Source organism: Phyllostomus hastatus, unplaced genomic scaffold, assembly GCF_019186645.2.
Source record: "Phyllostomus hastatus isolate PE091 unplaced genomic scaffold, TTU_PhHast_1.1 phas_contig_40, whole genome shotgun sequence".
NCBI lineage: Eukaryota > Metazoa > Chordata > Mammalia > Chiroptera > Phyllostomidae > Phyllostomus > Phyllostomus hastatus.
In genome coordinates this window covers 64,639,087-64,659,491 of record NW_025333872.1, presented here as the reverse complement: position 1 = coordinate 64,659,491, position 20,405 = coordinate 64,639,087, and the positions used below count along the sequence as shown (strand labels likewise).

General features: G+C 40.1%; 1 protein-coding gene across 1 annotated transcript in view; it reads right to left on the bottom strand.

Annotated features, from left to right (window-relative positions):
- SLC35F1 (solute carrier family 35 member F1) overlaps window positions 1-20,405 on the bottom strand; it is a 360,251-nt gene that overhangs the window by 68,307 nt on the left and 271,539 nt on the right. The window contains exon 3 of the mRNA XM_045844241.1: window positions 2,930-3,057. Within this exon, the coding sequence (XP_045700197.1) occupies window positions 2,930-3,057 (128 nt within the window). The remainder of the gene's footprint in view (window positions 1-2,929; window positions 3,058-20,405) is intronic.

Genomic DNA, 20,405 nt, shown 5'->3' with positions numbered 1-20,405 from the left:
ACTGCACAGAACTACACACACACACACACACAGTGCAGTGAGGGAAGAAGGGAAGGAAACGGAATAAGGTACGCAGCCCAGTGAGCAGTATTGTACCAACGTCGACATCCTGGTTTTCACATTGTACTAAAGTCATAAAAAATGTCACCACTGGGGAAAGCTGTGGGAACAGTTCAAAGAACTCTATATTTTTGCAATTTCTTCTGAGTCCATAATCATTTCAAAGATAAATTTTTCCTTTCAAGCTTCATGTACCAATTGCTCGTGACATTCTATTGTAAATTTGGTGAATGAGCTGAAAGGGCAGGAGGATAAAACAAGGGGGACTCTTCAGGTCTGCTTGCTCCGCACCTCTGTCACACAGAGAATCGGGACACAGAAGTTGTCTGGTGCTCTGCCAGCTGCTAATGAAGACTGTCTTGTTCAAACAGAAGTGCTTTGAAAAAGGACCATGGGTTACATTCTGTCATTTCTTTCCTCAGAAACCTTCTCAGCTGTTCTACCTACAAAAGTGAGTCACGCTCTTCATCCTGGCATTGAAGTACTCCTATATATGGCCCCAACTTAACTTCTGCCATCGTCTCTTTACGAGCACCCATGACTTCCATCTGTCCCTGTACCACATCCTGAGTTGACTGTAGAGCTCAAATCTGGCTTACCACAGCACCTAGCCTAAAGACTCAAACCCTTGACCTGGCTGGGGAGACTCGTGGAGTGGGGCCCCTGACTCCTTCTCCAGGCCATCTTCTGCGCTCTTCCTTCATGCTCTCTGTCCAGCCACATGACCTTGTCCACCAGCTTACCCTTGCCCCGGTCCTTCCCACCACAGAGCCTTCAGCATGTCGCCTTCTTTGCCTGGATCTCTCTCCTTCCCAACTAATCTTCGACTCCTCTTTTAGAGCTCAGCTCCACCAGCAGTTCTTTGGGAAATCCGCCCCCAACTTCCCAGTTTAGGTCCGGTCGTTTTGACAAATGGTCTGAGAGAACAATGTTCCTTTCCTTTAGAACACTCATCCCCGATTATGACGATACATTCTATTGTAAATTTGGTGAATGAGCTGAAAGGCCAGGAGGATAAAGCATTCACTCAGTCGTCTGACCAAAGGCTGTCTTCCCCATTCGACTGGCAACTCCATGAGAACACAGGCAGTATTTCCGCTCACAGGTGTGTTTATCACCTAATATACTATATTAACCATAGAAACATTCAGCGATTATTTTTTAAGTGACCGTTGAATCAAACTGGAAAAACTGTCCTCCAAACATATTCCTCAGGTTTCCTGTCCCCAGTCTTCTGTCACACTCTTTCTTCCGGGTACAAAGCTGGACACATATTTTATCCAATGTTATAGACTCATCTGCATGGGCACCTTCTTACCATGGAAAATAAATATCATCTCTGCCTCCTTTGGAAACTGTAGCACTTAGGTGTCCATCGCCTATAATACCTGGTGTTACTATGTATAGATTGTGCCTTGTATCCCCTTTGTAAATCCATAAACTCCTGCAGGGCAAGGTTGATGAATTTCTCTTTCCATCATCTGCAATGACTAGCACATTCTTCAGAGGCTTAATTAAAATATTTTCCTTATTGATTGATATGAATAAAAACTGAAGGCAGAGCAGATATTATGTGCTCAATTAATATTTATAGGAACAAGAGAAAATCATTGTAAGTCCTTGTTAGTTCTACCAATTTGCAATGAATAAACAGAATTAAATTACTAAACAACACTTCAGGTATGGTTCTCAGAGCGAGTGTTTTCTGTGGACCATTGTTATTTCTTAGTAGGTTTATTTGTTGTAGGTGGCAAAATGGTCCTAGAACTGTTGGATCACCTTGCTTTTTCACCTCCCCATCCCTTGCTCAGTAAATTACAATAAAAACCAATTGATATTTCAGTGGAATTATTATTTTTTGTCTTTCTACAGAATTAACATAAACTTTTCATAGAAGGCAGAGTTAAGCAGGGCATCAAACAGCTAATCTGAAGTCGTGCTTTCTGTCTGCCACTGGGCGTGTGGGAAGAAGCATGTCATCCCATCTCAGGGTTAGATTACTTCCTACTCAGTTTGTATAATCTGAATTTACTCAGGTGGTTTGTTTGCTTGTTTGTCTCCATTTTTGTTACTGTTTCTAAGCAAATTGTTAGGATGGGAGAAATGCTGTTGAGGTTTCAAATATAAGTAGTATGTGAACAACGTTTTGTGTCATGATGGAACTTTGGAATGAGTGTAAATTCACAATATTACTATTAAAAGATAAACAAGGATGGAACCTAAAGTGTTAAGCTTATTGTTTATGATATAATGAGGAATAGAGGTGGTGTCTGGTGAAAACTGTGAAACATAAATCAAAACGATAATTGTGTACATGCATATGCGTGTGTCCATATGTAAAAAAGGAAGAGAAAGTGAGGGCACTGTGGCTATCATCATGTATAACACATTTTAGGATGTTAAGTCTTGTTCCGTTAGGAAAAATTCTGCCCTTTCAGGTTGTAAAATTCCCACATTAAAGAAAGCTGAAAGAAAAGATTATTAAACATTTTGATTACCTAATCAGCATCCCTGAACATACTCTAAAATGTTTAGAGTATGTTGTGATTAAAATAATTTTATGCTTATTAATAATTCTCCTACTAACATAATATTAGTTGGCAGTATTCATGGCTACAAATTGTTTTCCTACATTGTCAATGATTATCATGGTGTGTTAAGAATGAAGAGGAAAAAGAAGTCTAATTACACTTGAATTCAGAAAAATTAATAAGATATAGAAATAAAGTTCAAGTTAACTTCCATACAACAAATTTCCCTCTTGTTGCAAACATTACAGAGTCGTATTCAGATTCCTAAGTGACTAAACTGAGAGCAAATGACATCTGGAAACTGAGGAGACTGCAGAGAAATGAGGAGCCGTCAGTACCTGGACACTGGTCAGAGTCGTGTACTGGTAGGCCTTGACCACCAGGTAATTGGCTTCCAGGTCTATGAGTCCCAGAATCATATACTTCCACCATCTTCGTCGTAAAATTGCCAGGAGGTTTTCTTCTCCTGTGTTACAAAGTTGAGAAGAAATGGGTTAGGTTCTAACACATAATAAATTGTGTATTTAGAATGAATCTAAAATATTGGTATATTATAGTTTAAGCATGCTTTCTCAAATGTTTACTTAAATCAATCAATGTCTCAAAGGCTGACAGGTTTTCACTTAGCTAACAGTCTTCACTGTAGATCTGGCACTTCAGATTGGTTTCTATGCCTGAATGAGACTGGGCAGGTTTTGAGCTCACCACGTAAAACATTTTCTCAGGGACATTTGAAGAAAAAATTACATCGTATTAAAATAAAAGGAAAGGTGGGCCAGAAAGCCTGCATAAATATGCAAAGTCCAAATCATCCTAAACTTCAAGGCTGTGGTGAAACAGAAATGAAAAGAGGGCAGCCCAGTGGACAAAAGGCTGGCGGCAGATCTGCAGTACGGCTCCTAGGTGCCGTGCGGAGTGCTCGTTCAGCTTTGACCATGACATACTCTGAACATCACACTCTGGTGGTGTGTGTGTGTGTGTGTGATGGGAAGAGGCAGCAAGGGAGAGCCCACTCTCAGGTGGGACAGGACCATAAGACCACGGTCTTAATACTGCCAAAGACTGCAACCTTCACCACCTCGCCTCTGAAAATGACAGCATCACAACAGAGTTTGCATTCCTTAGTCCTTCATCCTTATTTTCACATATTTCAGGCCTGAAATGAACCTTATGTCTCAAGGGGCAAGCATGATTATTAATAATGATAGTGGTCTGGAGCCAACCTGTGAGGTTTTAATAGAGGATGTAAAACATGCAGAAATATTACATGAACTGTGACTATATTTGCCATGTGTTACTGCATAATCAATTATTCCACAACATAGTTGCTTAAAACTATAAATATTTATTATTTCATAGTCTTCATGGGTCAAGAATCTAGACAAAGCTTAGCTGAGTGCCTTCGGTTTGAGGTTTCTCATTAAGTTGCAGCCAAATTATTGGCCATGGATGTAGTCTCATCTGAAGGATTGGTTGGGGAGGGGGTGGGGGAATAGAGAGAGAGAGAGAGAGGTGGGGGGGGGGCTCAGCATGGAAGCTGTAGGCCATAGCCTTGCTTATAACCTTCTACTGTATCAGAAATGATGCTTCTACTGTACTCTTTTAATTTTTTTTCTTCTTTTGTTTCATTATTTTATTTTTTTATTACAACTTTCATTCAACACTATTTTGTATTAGTTTTAGGTGTACAAGACAGTGGATAGATATTCATGTAGGTTACAAAGCATTCCCTCCAGTAATTCAAGTGCCCACCTGGCACCATAGATAGTTATTATAATATTGTTGACTGTATTCTTATGTGTAAGTCAACTTACATTTCCATGGCTATTCTGTAACTGCTAATCAGTGCTTCTTAATCCCCTCACTTTTTCCCCCACCACACCCCTCTCCTCTGGCATCTGTTAGTCTGTTCTCTGTATCTACAGTCTATTTCTATTTTGTCTGTTCATTTATTTTGTTCTCTATTTTCCACATAAAAGTTATATATGGTATTTGTCTTTCTATGTCTGGTTTGTTTCAGTTAGCATAATGCCAGGTTCATCCATGCTGTTGCAAATGGTAAGATTTCATTCTATATATGTACCACCAGTTTTTTATCCTCTCTCGGTTGATGGATGCCTGTGTTGCTTCCATATCTTGGCTCCCATAGATAATGCTGCAGAGGACATAAGGGGAGGGTTCATATATTCTTTCAAATTAATATTTTGGGTTTCTTTGGATATATACCCAGAAGTGGAATTGCTTTGTTGTAAGGCAGTTCCACTTTAATATTTTTAGAAATCTCCACACTTTTTTTCCCACAGTGGTTGCATCAATCTGCATTCCCAATAGTGCACTAGGGTTCCCTTTTCTCCACATCCTCACCAACAAGTGTTGTTTATTGATTTATTGATGATTGCCTTTCTGAGAGATGTGAGGTGATATCTCATTGTGCTTTTAACTTGCATTTCACTGATGGTTAATCATGTTGAGCATCTTTGCGCGTGTCTATGGAACACTTCTACAGTATTCTTTTCTTTAGAAGAGTCAGTAAGTCCAGCCCACATTCAAGGGGGTGTGGCTGCCAGGAGGCAGGGATCATTAGAGGCCATCTCACAGCTGGCTCTCCAGTGCCACACACATTCAGGACCATTGCTATGCTTCAGCTGGTCCTCAAGAACCTCGATAGACTCTCCACCCCTCCCTGTCTCTGGGCCACTCTCACACCTTTGGACTCCTCCTGATTTCTGCCCTTTGTCTTGTTCCAATGATCATCACACAGGTGGTCTTTTCAACCATATGGATACTTGGGAAAATGAAGCTTTACAGCTACATAGAGAATGTCAGAGTATGTTGTGACTAGCTGACAACAAGGAGGGAGAGGTCTCTTGACCTTCAGTAGCTAACCCAGTTTTCTAGACTTATTTTGGATAGAACACTTCCCATGTTCTTTGCTCCAAGCACATTGAAGAACTTTCTGTCTCAGTGAATAGCTAAATCCTGTTCATCATTCAAAATTCAGCTAGTCTCTGATGTTTTGTCTGACACCACTCCCCAGCTAGGCAACTTGCACCCAGCTTTGTAAAGCCCCGTCAATGATTTTGACTATTTGGAAATTGTCTCCTCACTAAACTGGGAGGTTGTGAATGGTAAGACATAAAATGTCATTATATATATAAATATGTATATTTATACATGTGGATACACATTTATATATAAATATATATATATATAAATATATATATATATATATCCACAACATCTAGCATACTGGCATATGGTAAGGGTTAGCTAAGTATTTTGGAATAAATGAATAATTGCCTTGAAAAAAGTGTGCAGTACTATCTATCTGAATATAGCAGGAGCCAGTTCTAGAATATGAATCACATTTATTATTGTTTTGCACTCAGATGCATAGCTGGTGAATATGATCCCCAAGGTTATTTCTTTACAGCCAGCTAGTTTTGGCAATTCCCTTGCACAGTATTTCTGCCTTTTTTACTTGCGTACACATTTGAAAAATCAACACACATCCCAGGATTTATCTTGCAAATTAGTGATTTTCAACCTGACTGAATATTCACATCTTCTTGAGAAATTTTTTTAACTCCCAGTACCTGGGACCAGCCCCAGAAATTCTGATTTAATTGGTTTGGGGTAGGGCCTGGGCATTGGGCTGAGGATTACATCTAAGATTTTCAGGGGGTTGACATTCCACAGCCATCCTTAGGAGGACTTGAGCAAGAAATTCCAAAGAAAGATGACCTCAGGGTAGTAAAGGCTCCTCATACCAAATTAACAACCCAAACATTTGGCACAAAGTATGCTTCCTCTTATCTTGTCTTGGTTTTTTCATGTGCTTGGACTATTTTTCCTCCAGTCTTCAAATGAAGAATCAACATAGACACTACCACCAGGAAGCTTTACTTGATCTCTCACCTTGATGATCTTAGACAGGGTTAGGTTTCCCTGTAATATGCTCCTATAATATCCTTTACAAATCCTATAAATAGTACTTATTTCACTGTATTAAAATGATCTGTTTTCGCCCTGGCTGGCGTAGCTCAGTGAATTCAGCGTGGGCTGTGAACCAAAGTGTCACAGGTTTGATTCCTAGTCAGGGCACATGCCTGGGTTGCGGGCCATGACTCCCAGCAACCTCACATTGATGTTTCTCTCTCTCTCTATCTCCTTCCCTTCCCTCTCTAAAAATAAATAAATAAAATATTTTAAAAAAATGATCTGTTTTCTTGAGTCTAATACTCATTAGATTATTAATAATTTAAAGAGTGGTCATTATCTTGGTCATCACCTTATCTCTAGAATCCAACAGTACACAGTGAGCAGCCAATAAATAATATAGAATATATGAATAAATTTCATGTTTAATAATCTTAGCAATGCTAAATAGCATTTAAATCAAGATATTTAAAATATATCTACTATAGCCCTGGTTGGTGTGGCTCAGTGGATTGAACGCCAGCCTGCAAACCAGAGGGTTGCCTGTTCAATTCCCAGGCAGGCACATGCCTGGTCCCCAGCTGGGGGCATATGAGAGGCAACCATACGTTGATGCTTCTCTCTCTCTATTTCTCCCTAATTTCTCCTTCCTGTAAAAATGAATGAATGACCCTGACTGGCATAGCTCAGTGGATTGAGCGCGGGCTGTGAACCAAAGTGTCGCAGGTTCGATTCCCAGTAAGGGCACATGCCTGGGTTGCAGGCCATGGCCCCCAGCAACTGTACACTGATGTCTCTCTATCTCCCTCCCTCCCTCTCTAAAAATAAATAAATAAAATCTTTTTAAAAAAATGAATGAATGAAAAAATTATTTAAAAAATAAAATATATCTACTATAAACATTCATGTTACAGACAATGAAAATTGTTTTCTACTTAGAATGCAGACAACATCTGACAAAATTAATCTGGTGACCATTTTACACTGTACATAGGCCACAAAAAGGTTGATGGCATACTTAACTGCAAAGCTGCAATGTTACAGTCACAGGTCACTGTCCCAGTTAATTTACATAATGAAAAAGGAATTGTCAAACTTGGAGTACACCAGGCACATTTCAATACATAACACTGAAAACTGGGTCATGGTCTGTTTGTTCCACCAATCAATAACATATTCAAAGTATAATTCATTACATAGATCCACAGGAATGATTAGTTGCCTTGTTGTTTTGCTGAAGAAGTTTTCAAGCAAAACACCCTAAATAAATGCTTCCGTTTATTTAATTTGAAGCACCCAAAATCATACAACGTGCTTGCTTAGCAGGTTTATCCAGGATGGTGAAACAGAGCTTTTTGATTTTTGGTTGAGCAAAAAATGCAACCTTTAAAAGGACTGCTTAGGGATTTATCTACATGACTCTTATTAACACTGACGTATAACAGGCAATTAAAATTCTTTCTAGAATAATGAAAATGCATTCTTTAGAGCCCTTGTACCAAAGCACTCCCTAAACCTTATAAAACAGGGCAATCTGTAAAAAATGCCAGCGCAATTGGTGGACTGTTAATGTCTTAGAATTCTTTTAAAAAAGTAACTAGTAAAATCCATGGTGGAAACTTTAAAATTATGATTTGGCATTTAAATGGATTCCATTAATTATTTTTATTATTAATGTGTTCAAATATAAATAAGATTATAGAGAATAATGTGATAATGTAACCTCCAACCTGATTTAATGAATGTTAGCATTCCTCCATGTTTGCTTCATATATATATATATATATATATATATGTTTGCAAAGATATATATATATATGTTTGCTTCATATATATATATGTTTGCAAAGATATATATATATGTTTGCTTCATATATATATGTTTCAAGATAGAAAATGTTACAGATAAAAGTGAAGTCCATGCACCCTGTTCTGCTCCTGCCAGATTCCAGTCCTTTCCCTCCTTCCTCAAACACCATCTGATACTGTGTATCCTTCATGTTTATGCATGATTTTGCATGTTTATGCATGGTTTATGCGTGATTTTGTTATGCATTTCTATGTGTGCATGCATCCAAATAGTATATAGATTTCTTTGGTATTTTTAAAAACTTTAAGAGAAACTTTATTTTACATACTGTAAAAAAAAATGTTTCCAGCACCCAGTTGTGCAGATATGTCATTCTTCTGGGGTTCTTTACACTTAATGTTTTTTTAGAAATGTATCCCTATTGTTTCATGTGGAGCTAAGTCATTTTTTAAACAATGTATATTTTCATTTTTTATGAATATGTCACAATTTATCCAGTCTCCCACTGATAAGCATCTGAGTTCTTGCCAGTTTTTCTCTATTGGAAACTGTGCGGCAAAGAACATCCTTGCGATTATGCATCCCTATAACTGATACAGAATTTTATTGTGTCTTTGTTCTCGTTTTAAAGGACTATGGAGTGTACAAGTATTCACACACACATATAAAACATAATTAAAATTTTTCTAATTTGAAGTACCAGTATTTCAGCACAATAACTGCTTCAATAATTGAGGGAAAAGGTGAAATTATTGACACTCTTGCTCATGGGACACATGTCCAATTTTACTAAGCATCACTAGGATGATCCACCAAACTAGTTTTTGAATTTTTATGATGGATACTCATTACATATCTGGCAGTGTATACATATGTTACAAGTATTAACTTACCTCATCCTCATTATAGCTCTATATAATAGATATGGTTATCAATCTGATTTACAAATGACAAAACTGAGGCCTGGAGGAGTTAAGAAACTTTCCCAAAAGGTCACACAGGTAAATAAGTCAGAGTTTGAACTCATGGCTGCCAGGCACTAGACTTCGTACACATGAATATTGTACTATTCTGCCTCACTGATTTGTCATTGTGTCATTGTCCTCAGGGAGTCATGCATTTCTCATGAAAGAATCTTTCATGACCTCCCTGTGCAAATTCACCTGCAGAATGGCCCACTGCCACCTCCAGGGGGTGCCAATCAACTAAGCCAATGTGTGTGGTGCCCCCTGGAGTTTCCAGCACCCAGTTGTGCAGATATGTGTACACCCCTGAGCTGGCTTGGGGACGAGGATGAGTCCCATCACCATGTGTTTGGTATCAAAGATTTGATGTCTTCCTGCCTGATCTACATCCATGACAGACTTTCCCTTGTGAAATACAAAATAAAGCTTTAAATCAATTTTATGGCTTAAAAACGTCTAATTACAAGAATGACTGTTATACATTGTACTAGTTGCTGAAGCCTAGGGCATCGTAACAACGATTGCACCTTGGGTGGGGCATTGAATGGTGGCTAATAAGTGCTGAGTGAAGGAAGAGGAAACCTACGTACAAAGACTGAAACATGGTCCACACTCACAACAGTGGCTGGAAGACAGGAGAGCCTTGATTCACAGTATTCTCCCTCACCCCAGGAGTAGTTTGAGCAGAGAATAAAAGTACTGTAGGACAGCACCCAAGGGGAATTCAGCTAAGGAAACAAGAAGCTGCATTATTCTTGGGACCACATTTTCATGAAGGGCTCTCACAGGTGGTGTGATCCTTCATGGTGTTTTTATGCAAGGACAGAACCCAGCACGCACTGCACAGAGATTCTGCCACGCAGAGTGCAGCCCCTGCACAGAGGGCAAGACCCCAGCTTGAGCAGACACTGCCTTGGCTCACAGTGTGAAGCCATAATGCCATCTTTCTTCACTGGAACTCCGAAGGGGAGTGTTTAAGTAGTCACCAGTGAATGGGGGGGGGGGGCGGGAAGACTGGTGTTGGAGGTTTTAATTACTTGCCTTTAAAAGCTGAAATTTAGTATGAGAGTGTAGAATTCAAACCAATTCTCTTTAGCTAGAAAAGTGAACAAAATAAATGCCCTAACAAGGAAATTAAAATGTCAATTGTTCACAGAAAGGATTGCAAGCAATTGTACTTCATAACGTGACCTTGAGTGTAAGGATAGAATACAAAAAAAATTATTAATAATAATAATAAATAATAATAATAATAATAATACTAACGGTTATCCTTTATTTTGTATTTTTCATTCATTTTTACTATTAGAACCAGACAGTGAAGTTAAGAAAAGCATCAAGGGCAGACCTTTACTGTTTTGGCTTGGTAGCAACCAGACCTGGGGGTGACCACGGACTGCCCTCTGCTGTGTGGCACTGAGTAACTTGGTTAATGGCTCTGAACCTCAATCCCCCTACTATAAAATGGGGGAATATAACAATTCTCTTACAGGTACATTAAAGGTGTATAAGCTAATATCTATTTATTCATTTATTTATTTTTATTTATTTCTTGTTCCTTTCTCCAAATATCGACTACAAGGTATATGCACAGACATGGCAGCAATTGGAGGGAGTACCCACCACACACTAGCACCCACATGTACGGACACCGCTTGAGGAAGCCTAGGGAAGTGAACTTTCTTAACTACTTTGGCCACACATGCTCTGTCTCTTACTCTGCTGAGTTGTGCTGGACCACACTGTGTTCAGATACAACATCCGTCCAGATCAGAGGCAGCTGAGGCCGCATCCTCATGCCCCTTCCCTGGTCCAGACCCTTACCTTGACCCATTGGATCTCACCTCTTGAGCTGGGAGTGGAGGCCTTGTGAACACATTCCTCCTGCCAGAGGCCTGGCCCGGAACTGTGCTGTTCCCTGAGACTCTAGTCCTGCTAGGCCTTTTCAGCGCAGGGGATTCCGAGGAGGTGTGTCTAAGTCCCTCTTATCACACAAGCTGCATGTGATGGGCAGGCAAGGCACAAAGAGGGAACTCCACTAAGAGGTTCAGAGAAAGTGGACAGAAGACACTTTCCTCCGTTCCCATTTTGTTCCCATCACACCCTTCTCGCTCATGCTCCCCCATATCCCGTAATGCCTCATCCTCACATTTCCTCCCCGCTGAGGCCTCCCCAAATCCTCCGCCACCCCTGCTCAGTCTTCCTCAGCTCTTTATACTTCTTTACACATCCCCAACCTAGCCTAGCACATCCTCCTCTGCCTAGCACAGTGATTTAGACAAATTACTCAGGAAGATCTTGTTCTTAAGGTGTGATAGCTCAGTAACACCTTTTAAATCTGCTCTGTCATTGGATGAGTTCCAGAAATGCCTGGTAAAGGTTTGGAAAAGTATCTAAAAAGAACTGAAATGAATCATAATCCCACACAAGTCTGGTAGCTGTTACTTTAAGTTCAATATGAGAGAAAAAACCTCTAAGTATAGCTATGATTGCATACAACATAGATTTCTTAACAGTAAGTTTATTTTCTTTCCAACTTATATTTTTGACATTGATAATTAAAATACAATATTCTAGCTCTAATTATGAACTCGATCTTATTTCTTCTGAGACAGAAACACGTTGTGAATGAAATATGAAAGTGAAAGCCTCAACTTCTCAACTTGTATATTTTAATGTACGTACAATTTTTAATGTGAACCAAATCACTTAAATCTTAGAAACATTTTCCTTCTGTTTTTTAAAAGCTGTCATCTTTTATAAATCTAAGGTATTTGATTTTATGTGGCACAATTATATCATATACCTTTCCAAAATACCCAAACTTCCTATGGACTTAATGTGTCTTAAGGTGTCCTAAGGGAGAAAACACAATTGTTAACATTTTCTTCTTCATGTAAATATAAAAATTGATAGTGAGTTTGCCCAATTTTATTATACAGGCAGTTGAAACAAATAGGCTGCTAAAAAATAAAAAGATTTTCAGGATATCTAAAACTCTATATTAAAAAACTGCATACCAGTCATTAAATGCCCTTGACCAAGACCTGTGTGTATGGGTTCTTCTACCTCTTAATGAAAAAGGGCCTGAGATCTAACAGGTCCCCTAAGCAAACCCCACACCACATGTTGAAATCTGGTGTATAGTTCAAAGCATCCATTTTATATTCTTGGGAAGAACACTCTATAAAAGAATAAACTTTCTAGATTGACTAAACACTGTCACTATCAATAACTGAAAGAAGAATCTGAAAATCTTAAAAATGTTAAGTTGTTGCATGATGAAACACAAACGAATACTTCTGTCCCATATTTCTAGTTGTAATAGACATATATATATAGAATCTGAAAACAAAGATTTAACTCATTAAAACAGAGCATATCTTCCTCCCCCAAGCCCTGGTCCAGTTTATGCAACCACCCACTGGGGTCCACTTCAGCTTTGCTGTATCTTTTGCAATCGTCTGTGTGTGTAGGCACTTGTTCTGAGAAGGCTTTCCTTTGCCGGGGGGAGTTAGGTAGTGAGTGGGCCAGTCCGGACCTTTGCCTCAAGGCTGCTGGTGTGCCCTGCTCGAGGAGGCCATCTTCTCAGAGAAGACAAGGACGGTGCCCTGTGGAGTATGCACGTGGCGGCCACACCTTCCCTTTGGCAGAGCAACGGGAGGAGGGCACCGGAGCCATGCAGCAGTGGGTGTATGATGCTGCTGTACAGCTTAGTCCCCACACAACTCAATTTTCTTCATCTACACGTTGGGACGACCGGTTGGACCTGCTTCCTAGAGCGTTCCCGAGGATTAACTATTTATAAAAGGCTTTCCATGGTGCCTGGATTAGCTCTTGTTAGTTTTATCCTGATTCTTAGCTAAACTGGTCTTTTCTCATGCCCAAGTTCCCATGTAACATAACTGCGTAGTAAAGAATTTAACCTTGCCCACAAAGAGGTCTGGGAATTGTCCTAGGCTAACAGTATGATTTCAGGTAGGAGCTGGCCCTTCCAGAAAGACCAGCAGTGTGATTTAGGGTGGGAACTTTGGGTCATGCCAGAGACTAGAGAAGAGATCAGCCAAGTGGGCAATCAATCATGTATATGAAATGCAGCCCCAATAAAAACCCCAAACAGAAATTTCAGCCAGCTTCTCCAACTGGCAATATTTCGTCTGTATTGTCATACATGGGCACTGGGAAATAACACGTCCAGCTCCCCAAGGAGAGGACGATGGAAGTGCTGGGCTTACTGCATGTCTCCTGGACACTGCCCTGTGTGCTGCTTCCTTTGGGTGATTTTAACCTGTACCTTTTCCCTGTAATCACTGCAGCTGCGAGTATAATTGTTTTCAGGGAGTTCTGTGAGTCCTGGCAAATTACCGCATCTGAGGATGGCTTTAGGGGGTCATGGTCCCCCACTCCAAACTTGCAGTTGGTACTGGGAAAGAGCATGGTCTTGTGTGAACTCTAAACCTCATTTAATCTCAAATCTTACAATTGGTTTGAGGTAAGGGTCGCATGGGGGCATGGCCCTCAACTTTTGCAGTAGGTTCTCCTCAAATACACCTAAATTTGTTCCTGTCTTGCTCAAGAACTTGAGTCCATGCATATTATCAGAATAACTAGACCCCAGAATTCTCCAGGTCTGAACTCAAATTAAAACAAACAGCTAGTCTCTCCCCAGGTGATTTTAAACAATGTATGCAATTATTTGCTATCTTGAGAGAGTGTAAAAACTTCATGCTTTACACCTAGCTTTTCTGTCCTTATAAAGATATCACTTACAACCAGAAAAAAACAGCTCAAAGTGGTTAATGATCGGTTGGCTGTGTCCGGGGCGAGGCTTTGCTTTGAAATTATTCAAAGCGATCGTAATGAAACTATGTTCTAATATACATCTCTCTATTATCCCAGTGTGAGCCTGCTGAGAGGAAAATGTATTTGTCCTTTTTAATGACAAGACTATTTCCCTTTTCTTCATCCCATTTTGTGAGAAGTGACCCTACATGCCTTTTGGCGATTCCCTGTAATTGGCTTTGATGCCTCCTGACATGAGCAGATGAATCTGTCGATTTTGTGCATTTTGTTTTGAGCAAAGAGCTGTGCAGCCGCTAATGGCGCGCAGTGTAAGGGGAGAGGCCAAGGCAGGCTTGCCTGCGGACGCCTGCCATTTGCTGAGCATATTCAAAAGACAGCATGACAGAAGGTGCCAGCCTGGACTCTCAAGGGCTGACCTTGAGCTCGGACACCAGAGCATCTGTCATGTGGACACACAGGTTAGACCCGACATGGGAAATTAACAAGAGGAGTGTCAGTGGGTCAGAAGCCCTGGTAAAGCAGGAAGGTGGTCGGCGTCCTCTCTCCGGTCCACCTCCCATCTCTCATCCCAAATGCCAAGCACAGACCTACCGAGGCCACTTCCATTACCTATAACTCACTTTTTACTGAAAAACATTTGTCAGGCACTGGGCGAGAGGCAGCACATGTTCGTATTCTCATTTACTTGCCACCCTGTCCTCTAGGTCAGCGGCACAGGGTCAGAGAGACCCGTGTTAAAGTGCTGACTCTGACACTGAACTAGCTGTGTCACCTTCAAAAGGCTTACTCATTTGTAGGTGAGGCAGACACTGCCTACTTGAAAACGTTGCTAGACGATGAATCAAGAAAGTGTATATAGAGTGTCTGGCTCCCAGTAAATACCGGTAAATGGAAGCTTTGTCATGAATAGCCCTGTGAGGAAAGCATTTTTTAGATCATGAAACTGGATTTAAAGGAAGTTAAGTAATTTTTCCAAGGTCTGTTCTGACTTTCTTTGCAAAGTATTTACTACTGTAAGGATGATGCTTTTGTTTACATGGTACATTTAATAAAACAAATCAGAAATATGTTTATTTATATGATCTTTCTGAATTTTAGTAGAAATAAGGCAGCATTTTCTGAGCAATATAGTCATAGTATAAAATACTTCTAGAACATGTATATGTATGTATATTTCCATCTGAAAATACTGAAGAATATATTTATGGGATTAAAAAGTTTCACTATATGAACTTGTGGCAATGAGCGCCATAGTCCCCAGATTATCATCTTAAAGTACCAGTTTCCACTAAAAAAAAAAAAAAAAAAAAAAGGTCTTTGGAGAAATGGCTGATTGCAGATCTTGGTCAGGAAATATAATACAAGTCGAATCTGAAAGGGCTTGTCATAGAGCATGGAAGCAACAAAAAACTGCTAGGGCTGTGTGTAAAGGACTCAGGGGCCAACTCGAAGTCCTTTCCTATGAAGATGACAACTGAAAGGGATTAAAATACACCAGATATGTTTAAATCCACAAGTTCAAACTGAATCTAAAAGCAACAGCAACAATAAACACCAATGAATAATAAAAAAAAAAAGCTAACTGGTCACCATAGGAAGATGTTAGTAAACCAATTTATTATTTTGAAAATTGGTAAATAAAGGAAAAGAAAGCTATTTTCACCCTGGGATTCTACTAACTATAGCACTAGGTAGCTAAGTAGTAATATCCTAGCTAATAGATGAAGAAGAAATGACAGAATTAGAATACCATTATTTTGTACCCCCTAATAAATAAATGGGCATAGGCCTTGAAAGTCAAGTTACTAGCATTACAAAGACAAATACAACCAAGCATTGTTTTATGCGCTTTCTAATGGAAGGGCAAACAAAACACTACCTTTACAAGAAAAAAAGAAAAAAAAACTAAATCTGACCAAGTCTAGGGACTCAACTACCAATTTAGAAAGCACAGGGGTCAGAGGAGCATGTTAAAGTGCGTGCACTATAATGATTCAGTCAGCAAAACCGCGACCGTGGGGTACACCACAGTCTGGCCACTCAGTCTGGTCTGCCGAGTGGTGGCGGCAGTGCCACTGAAAGCCTGTTAGGCAGGTGGAATCGTAGGTCCACCCCAGGGCATTTGTATGTGTTATGATTTGAGAAGCTGTGGTTGTATAGGCCACGTGATATTTTCTTTAGCAAATAAACTGCAATAACTATAAAAAAGAAAATCTATAGGTTAAAAGAACTTAAGAAAAATATCAACCACTTGCAATGTGCAGACCTTATTTGCATCCTACTTAAACAAATTGTGAAAAATATATATATCTATGAGATGATAGGAAATTTGAACACCAATGGGCTATTTGAAATTATTGTTAATTTTAAATATCATCATGGTAGCAATTATTTTTAAGCTCTTATCTTTTAGAAATACATACTAAGATAGTTACAGATGAATTAATATAATGTCTGAGATTTAATTTAAAATAGAGGAAGGGGAAAGTGGTGAGGGTAGGGGTAAAAATCTTAAGATTTTAAAACTTACTGACGTTGACAGTTTGGCACATGGGTATTCATTAGACTATTCTGCCTACTTCTCTATGTATTTGAAAATTTTCATAAGAAAGATAGAAAAAGAAGAGGTTCCATGGTGAAGGGGAAGTTTAGGAAATAAATAGCACTGTCCAGGAGATGTGGACATCCACAGGGTCTACGTGCCTGTGGACCTCTTAAAGCACTTGACCGGCGCGGGCCTGTTTCTCTTCCCAGTGTCCTTGAGTTGTAGGTGGTGTTGTCCTTTCTAGCAGCCAGAGCATGATGAAACTTGAATTCTATTACTTCCATGTCCTTGTTTCAGTCTTGGAGATCAGGAAACATCCCTGACACCTCTTCCAGCCGAGGTTTTGACAAGCTCTTCGTAGCTGAGTACTTCTCTTGTTCATTTCCCTGCATTTTGTGTTGGTGGAGGTGCCCTGCCCTTGTGCTAATGTCCAAGATGTTGCCTGCCTTTATTGCTTCACCCATAGACAAGGCTTGTTTATGTATGGCCATTTCATTGGTGCAGTGTAGCATCTGTACCAATTCCTGAAGCTCCGTAAAGCTATTGCTGGTGGAGAAATCACACCTCTTGAGGGTCGGCAGCACTGTGTTCAGTTAGGTAAATACTCTTAAGGTGGAGTGGCTGAATGCAATAATACCTAACCCAGTTATGAGATGGGCTGATTTGAACTGCAACTGCCAAAAACCAAGAGAGGAGTAGATGGTGGATAATGGCCTAACACCTGTCCCAGGTGAAGCCCCTTCTGTTGCATGGCAAGCACTTGGTGACACAGACATGGCACAGCTGTCACAGTCCACAGAGTGGGCAGGTTCCAGAGTGTGTGTGTAAAGTTATATAAATATTTATTTCTTGATGAAATCAGAGTTTTCCCCATTTTTTCTTTGTCTAGTCTGTACCTAAACTTCAGTGCACATTAGAATCACTTGGGGAGCTCTTAAAATGGGTGATTGCTGGGCTCTCAGATGTTCTTCCACAGCAGGTATGGTCGGGGCTGAGGAATCTGCACCGATAAAAGCCCCCTCAGACTGCGATGCCCCCTGTCACTGATTCCATTCCGTTTTGGAAACATAGATCTAAACCAATGAACAAACTGGCCTATGCCCTCCAGAGGCAGTCATGCTCCAGGGCTTGCTACTGCTTGGGTACTGATCAGGACAACTGACAGGGTCGACCTTGGCGCAGAAATAAAGCTAACACCCGTCAAAGGCACTGGCCTAAATCCTTCTCAGTGGGACCCACATCGCCTTTCCTTCTGAATTCTTACAGTTCTTAGGCATCGTTCTACTGATTTAGGAATTTAGTCATATCCTGGCTTATATTTTTAACATGTTGCATGTATATTTCTTCTACTAGAATAGTAGTAACTTAAGGGAAAACAAAGTCTGATATATAATCCTTTTATGTTACACTCTTGTGGACATTATTATCTGCTTAACAAATACTTATTGGCCTTCTGTCACAAACAAATCCTGAATTTATATTCTATAGAACTTAAGGCCTCTGTTTTTATTATCATCTACTATCTTTATATATTACATTTTAGGGAGATTTTATTCATTTATTATGTGTCAACTATGGTATTAGTGATTCAGCTCATGAGCATTGTGGATATTGACAAAACTAATAATCCATTTTGAAGTTCATAAAACTGTATACCCCCAAGAAAACTTTATGATAAAAATTTTATGATATAGTAATTTCTTAAACCCACAACAGATACAAACTCTAATGACCCATATTAATTGTTTTTGTTGAAAAGTAGTTCTGTTCTGGGGTGTATGTATTGATAATGGAATAGCAGTGTAAACCTCTGGAACCAAAAGATGAGTGTCTCTGAAGGGTGTGTGTCTCAGGGACAGAGCAGGTGGCCTGTAAAAGACAGAAACCAAGTGCAACTGAACAACAGTCCACCGATACACTTCCGGGACTTCGGGTCAGTTCTGCTGAGAGGTGAATTCTTGGGAGCCAGAACTGACCAGACCGTGTCCTGGAAATCGGGGGCTCCACACAGCTTTTAATATGATGTTTTATTTGCCTGTGGATTTCTTAGGATGCAGAGGAACAGTAGGAGCTTAAAGGTGAATAAATTAAAACTCTTAGCTTTCTAATGAGTAGTGAAGACAGGAGGTGAGGAGGAACAGGCTAAAATTAGGACAATTCAGGCTGCTCCCCAAAGTAATCTTGTCAACCTTTTCTGCTCTCTTCACTTCTTACATCTTGGACCTAATTCAAAAACTAAGCTTGGAGCGCCCATCCCCCACATCCATTAAATCCAGTCTATTTTGAGATTTGACTTCAAGTGAAACAGAGTGATCTTTTGTGAAGGTTACGGCTAAAGTCTGAAGGTTGCCTGAAGGTTGTGGATATTCACCTAGTTGAGAAATGGAGCTGCTGACACTGCTAACCCCTTAGCCAGAGACTTCACTGTTGATAACTGTACTATCAGAAGGAGATCAGCGTGCTTCATCCCACTGTTCTTCTGGGTGTGCCATGCCCATAAGCACGCTACCTCCATTCTCCTTGCTTAATTAACTATTTTCCTGAGAAGCCTCTATAACTCTCATTTCTCCTTTAATAACAGAAACTTAGACTCATCAGTAGTCTGACATAATTGAACCAAACTCCCAGGACTAGCGTTCTACTTCACAGTAAAGATGGGGCCATCTGTCCAGTCTACGGACCTGCTGCTGTACTCTGCCATCTGTCCGACCAGCTCCAGCCAAGGCAGGGCTGGGCTTCTCTCTCGCCGTTCAGTGCTGCCCCAAGCAGGCGGCTGGCCTGAGCAAGTAAACAAATAAATAAATAATGCTTCAAGAAAGCAACAGAAAGAAACACTTCCAGGGGAAGAAATGATTCAACTGGACTTGTAGTATGCTACCAGAGTTTAAATTAAGCATATTGTGAGACCACCACTGTATTTTTGAATCTCAGGTCAGGAGAGGAAAAAGCCTGCAATTTCAGTTGGGAATAATTCGGGGGATGAGTTAGAATGAGACAGTGATCTTTTTTTTCATAATATTTTTCCTATGTGTGGTAAAATATATATAAAATTTACCCTTTTAACTGTTTTAAGAACAGAGTATGTCAAAAGTAGGCTTAAAGTTGTGAGTGCATGAAACACAGAGTTGACTCTTGTGTTCTTTTCCAAATGACTCACTGTAAAACTGCTCTTGCCCCACCCTGTAAATGGTTCAGTGGTGTTAAATACATCCACAATGTTGTGCGACCATCGCCACTGTCAATCACCAGAACTTTGTCATCACCCCATTCTGAAGCTCTGCACCATTAAACGGTAAGTCCCCATTTCCCTCCTCCCCAGCCACTGGCAATCATTACTCTGTTTCCTGTGCCTCTGAATTTGACTTACTCTAGGTGCCTCGTATAACTAGAATCATACATTTTTTGTGTCCGACTTGTTTCACTCAGCATAATGTTTTTAAGGTGCATCTGTGTTGCAGCACATGTCAGACTTCTGTTCCTGTTTAAGCTGGGTAATATTCCAGTGTACACTCATACCGCATTTTGTTTATCCACTTCTCTGTCTGTGGACCTTTGGGTGGTTTCTACCTTTTGGCTCTTGTGAATAATGCTGCCGTAAACATTGCTTGCAAGTATCCGTTTGAGTCCCTGCTTCCAATTATTTTGGGTATAAATGTAGATGTGGAACTGAGGTGGTGATCTTTTATAAATTCTAGAACTTGTTAGTAAGGTTATGTGATGGACGAAGATGCCACAAGGAATTTCCCCCACTG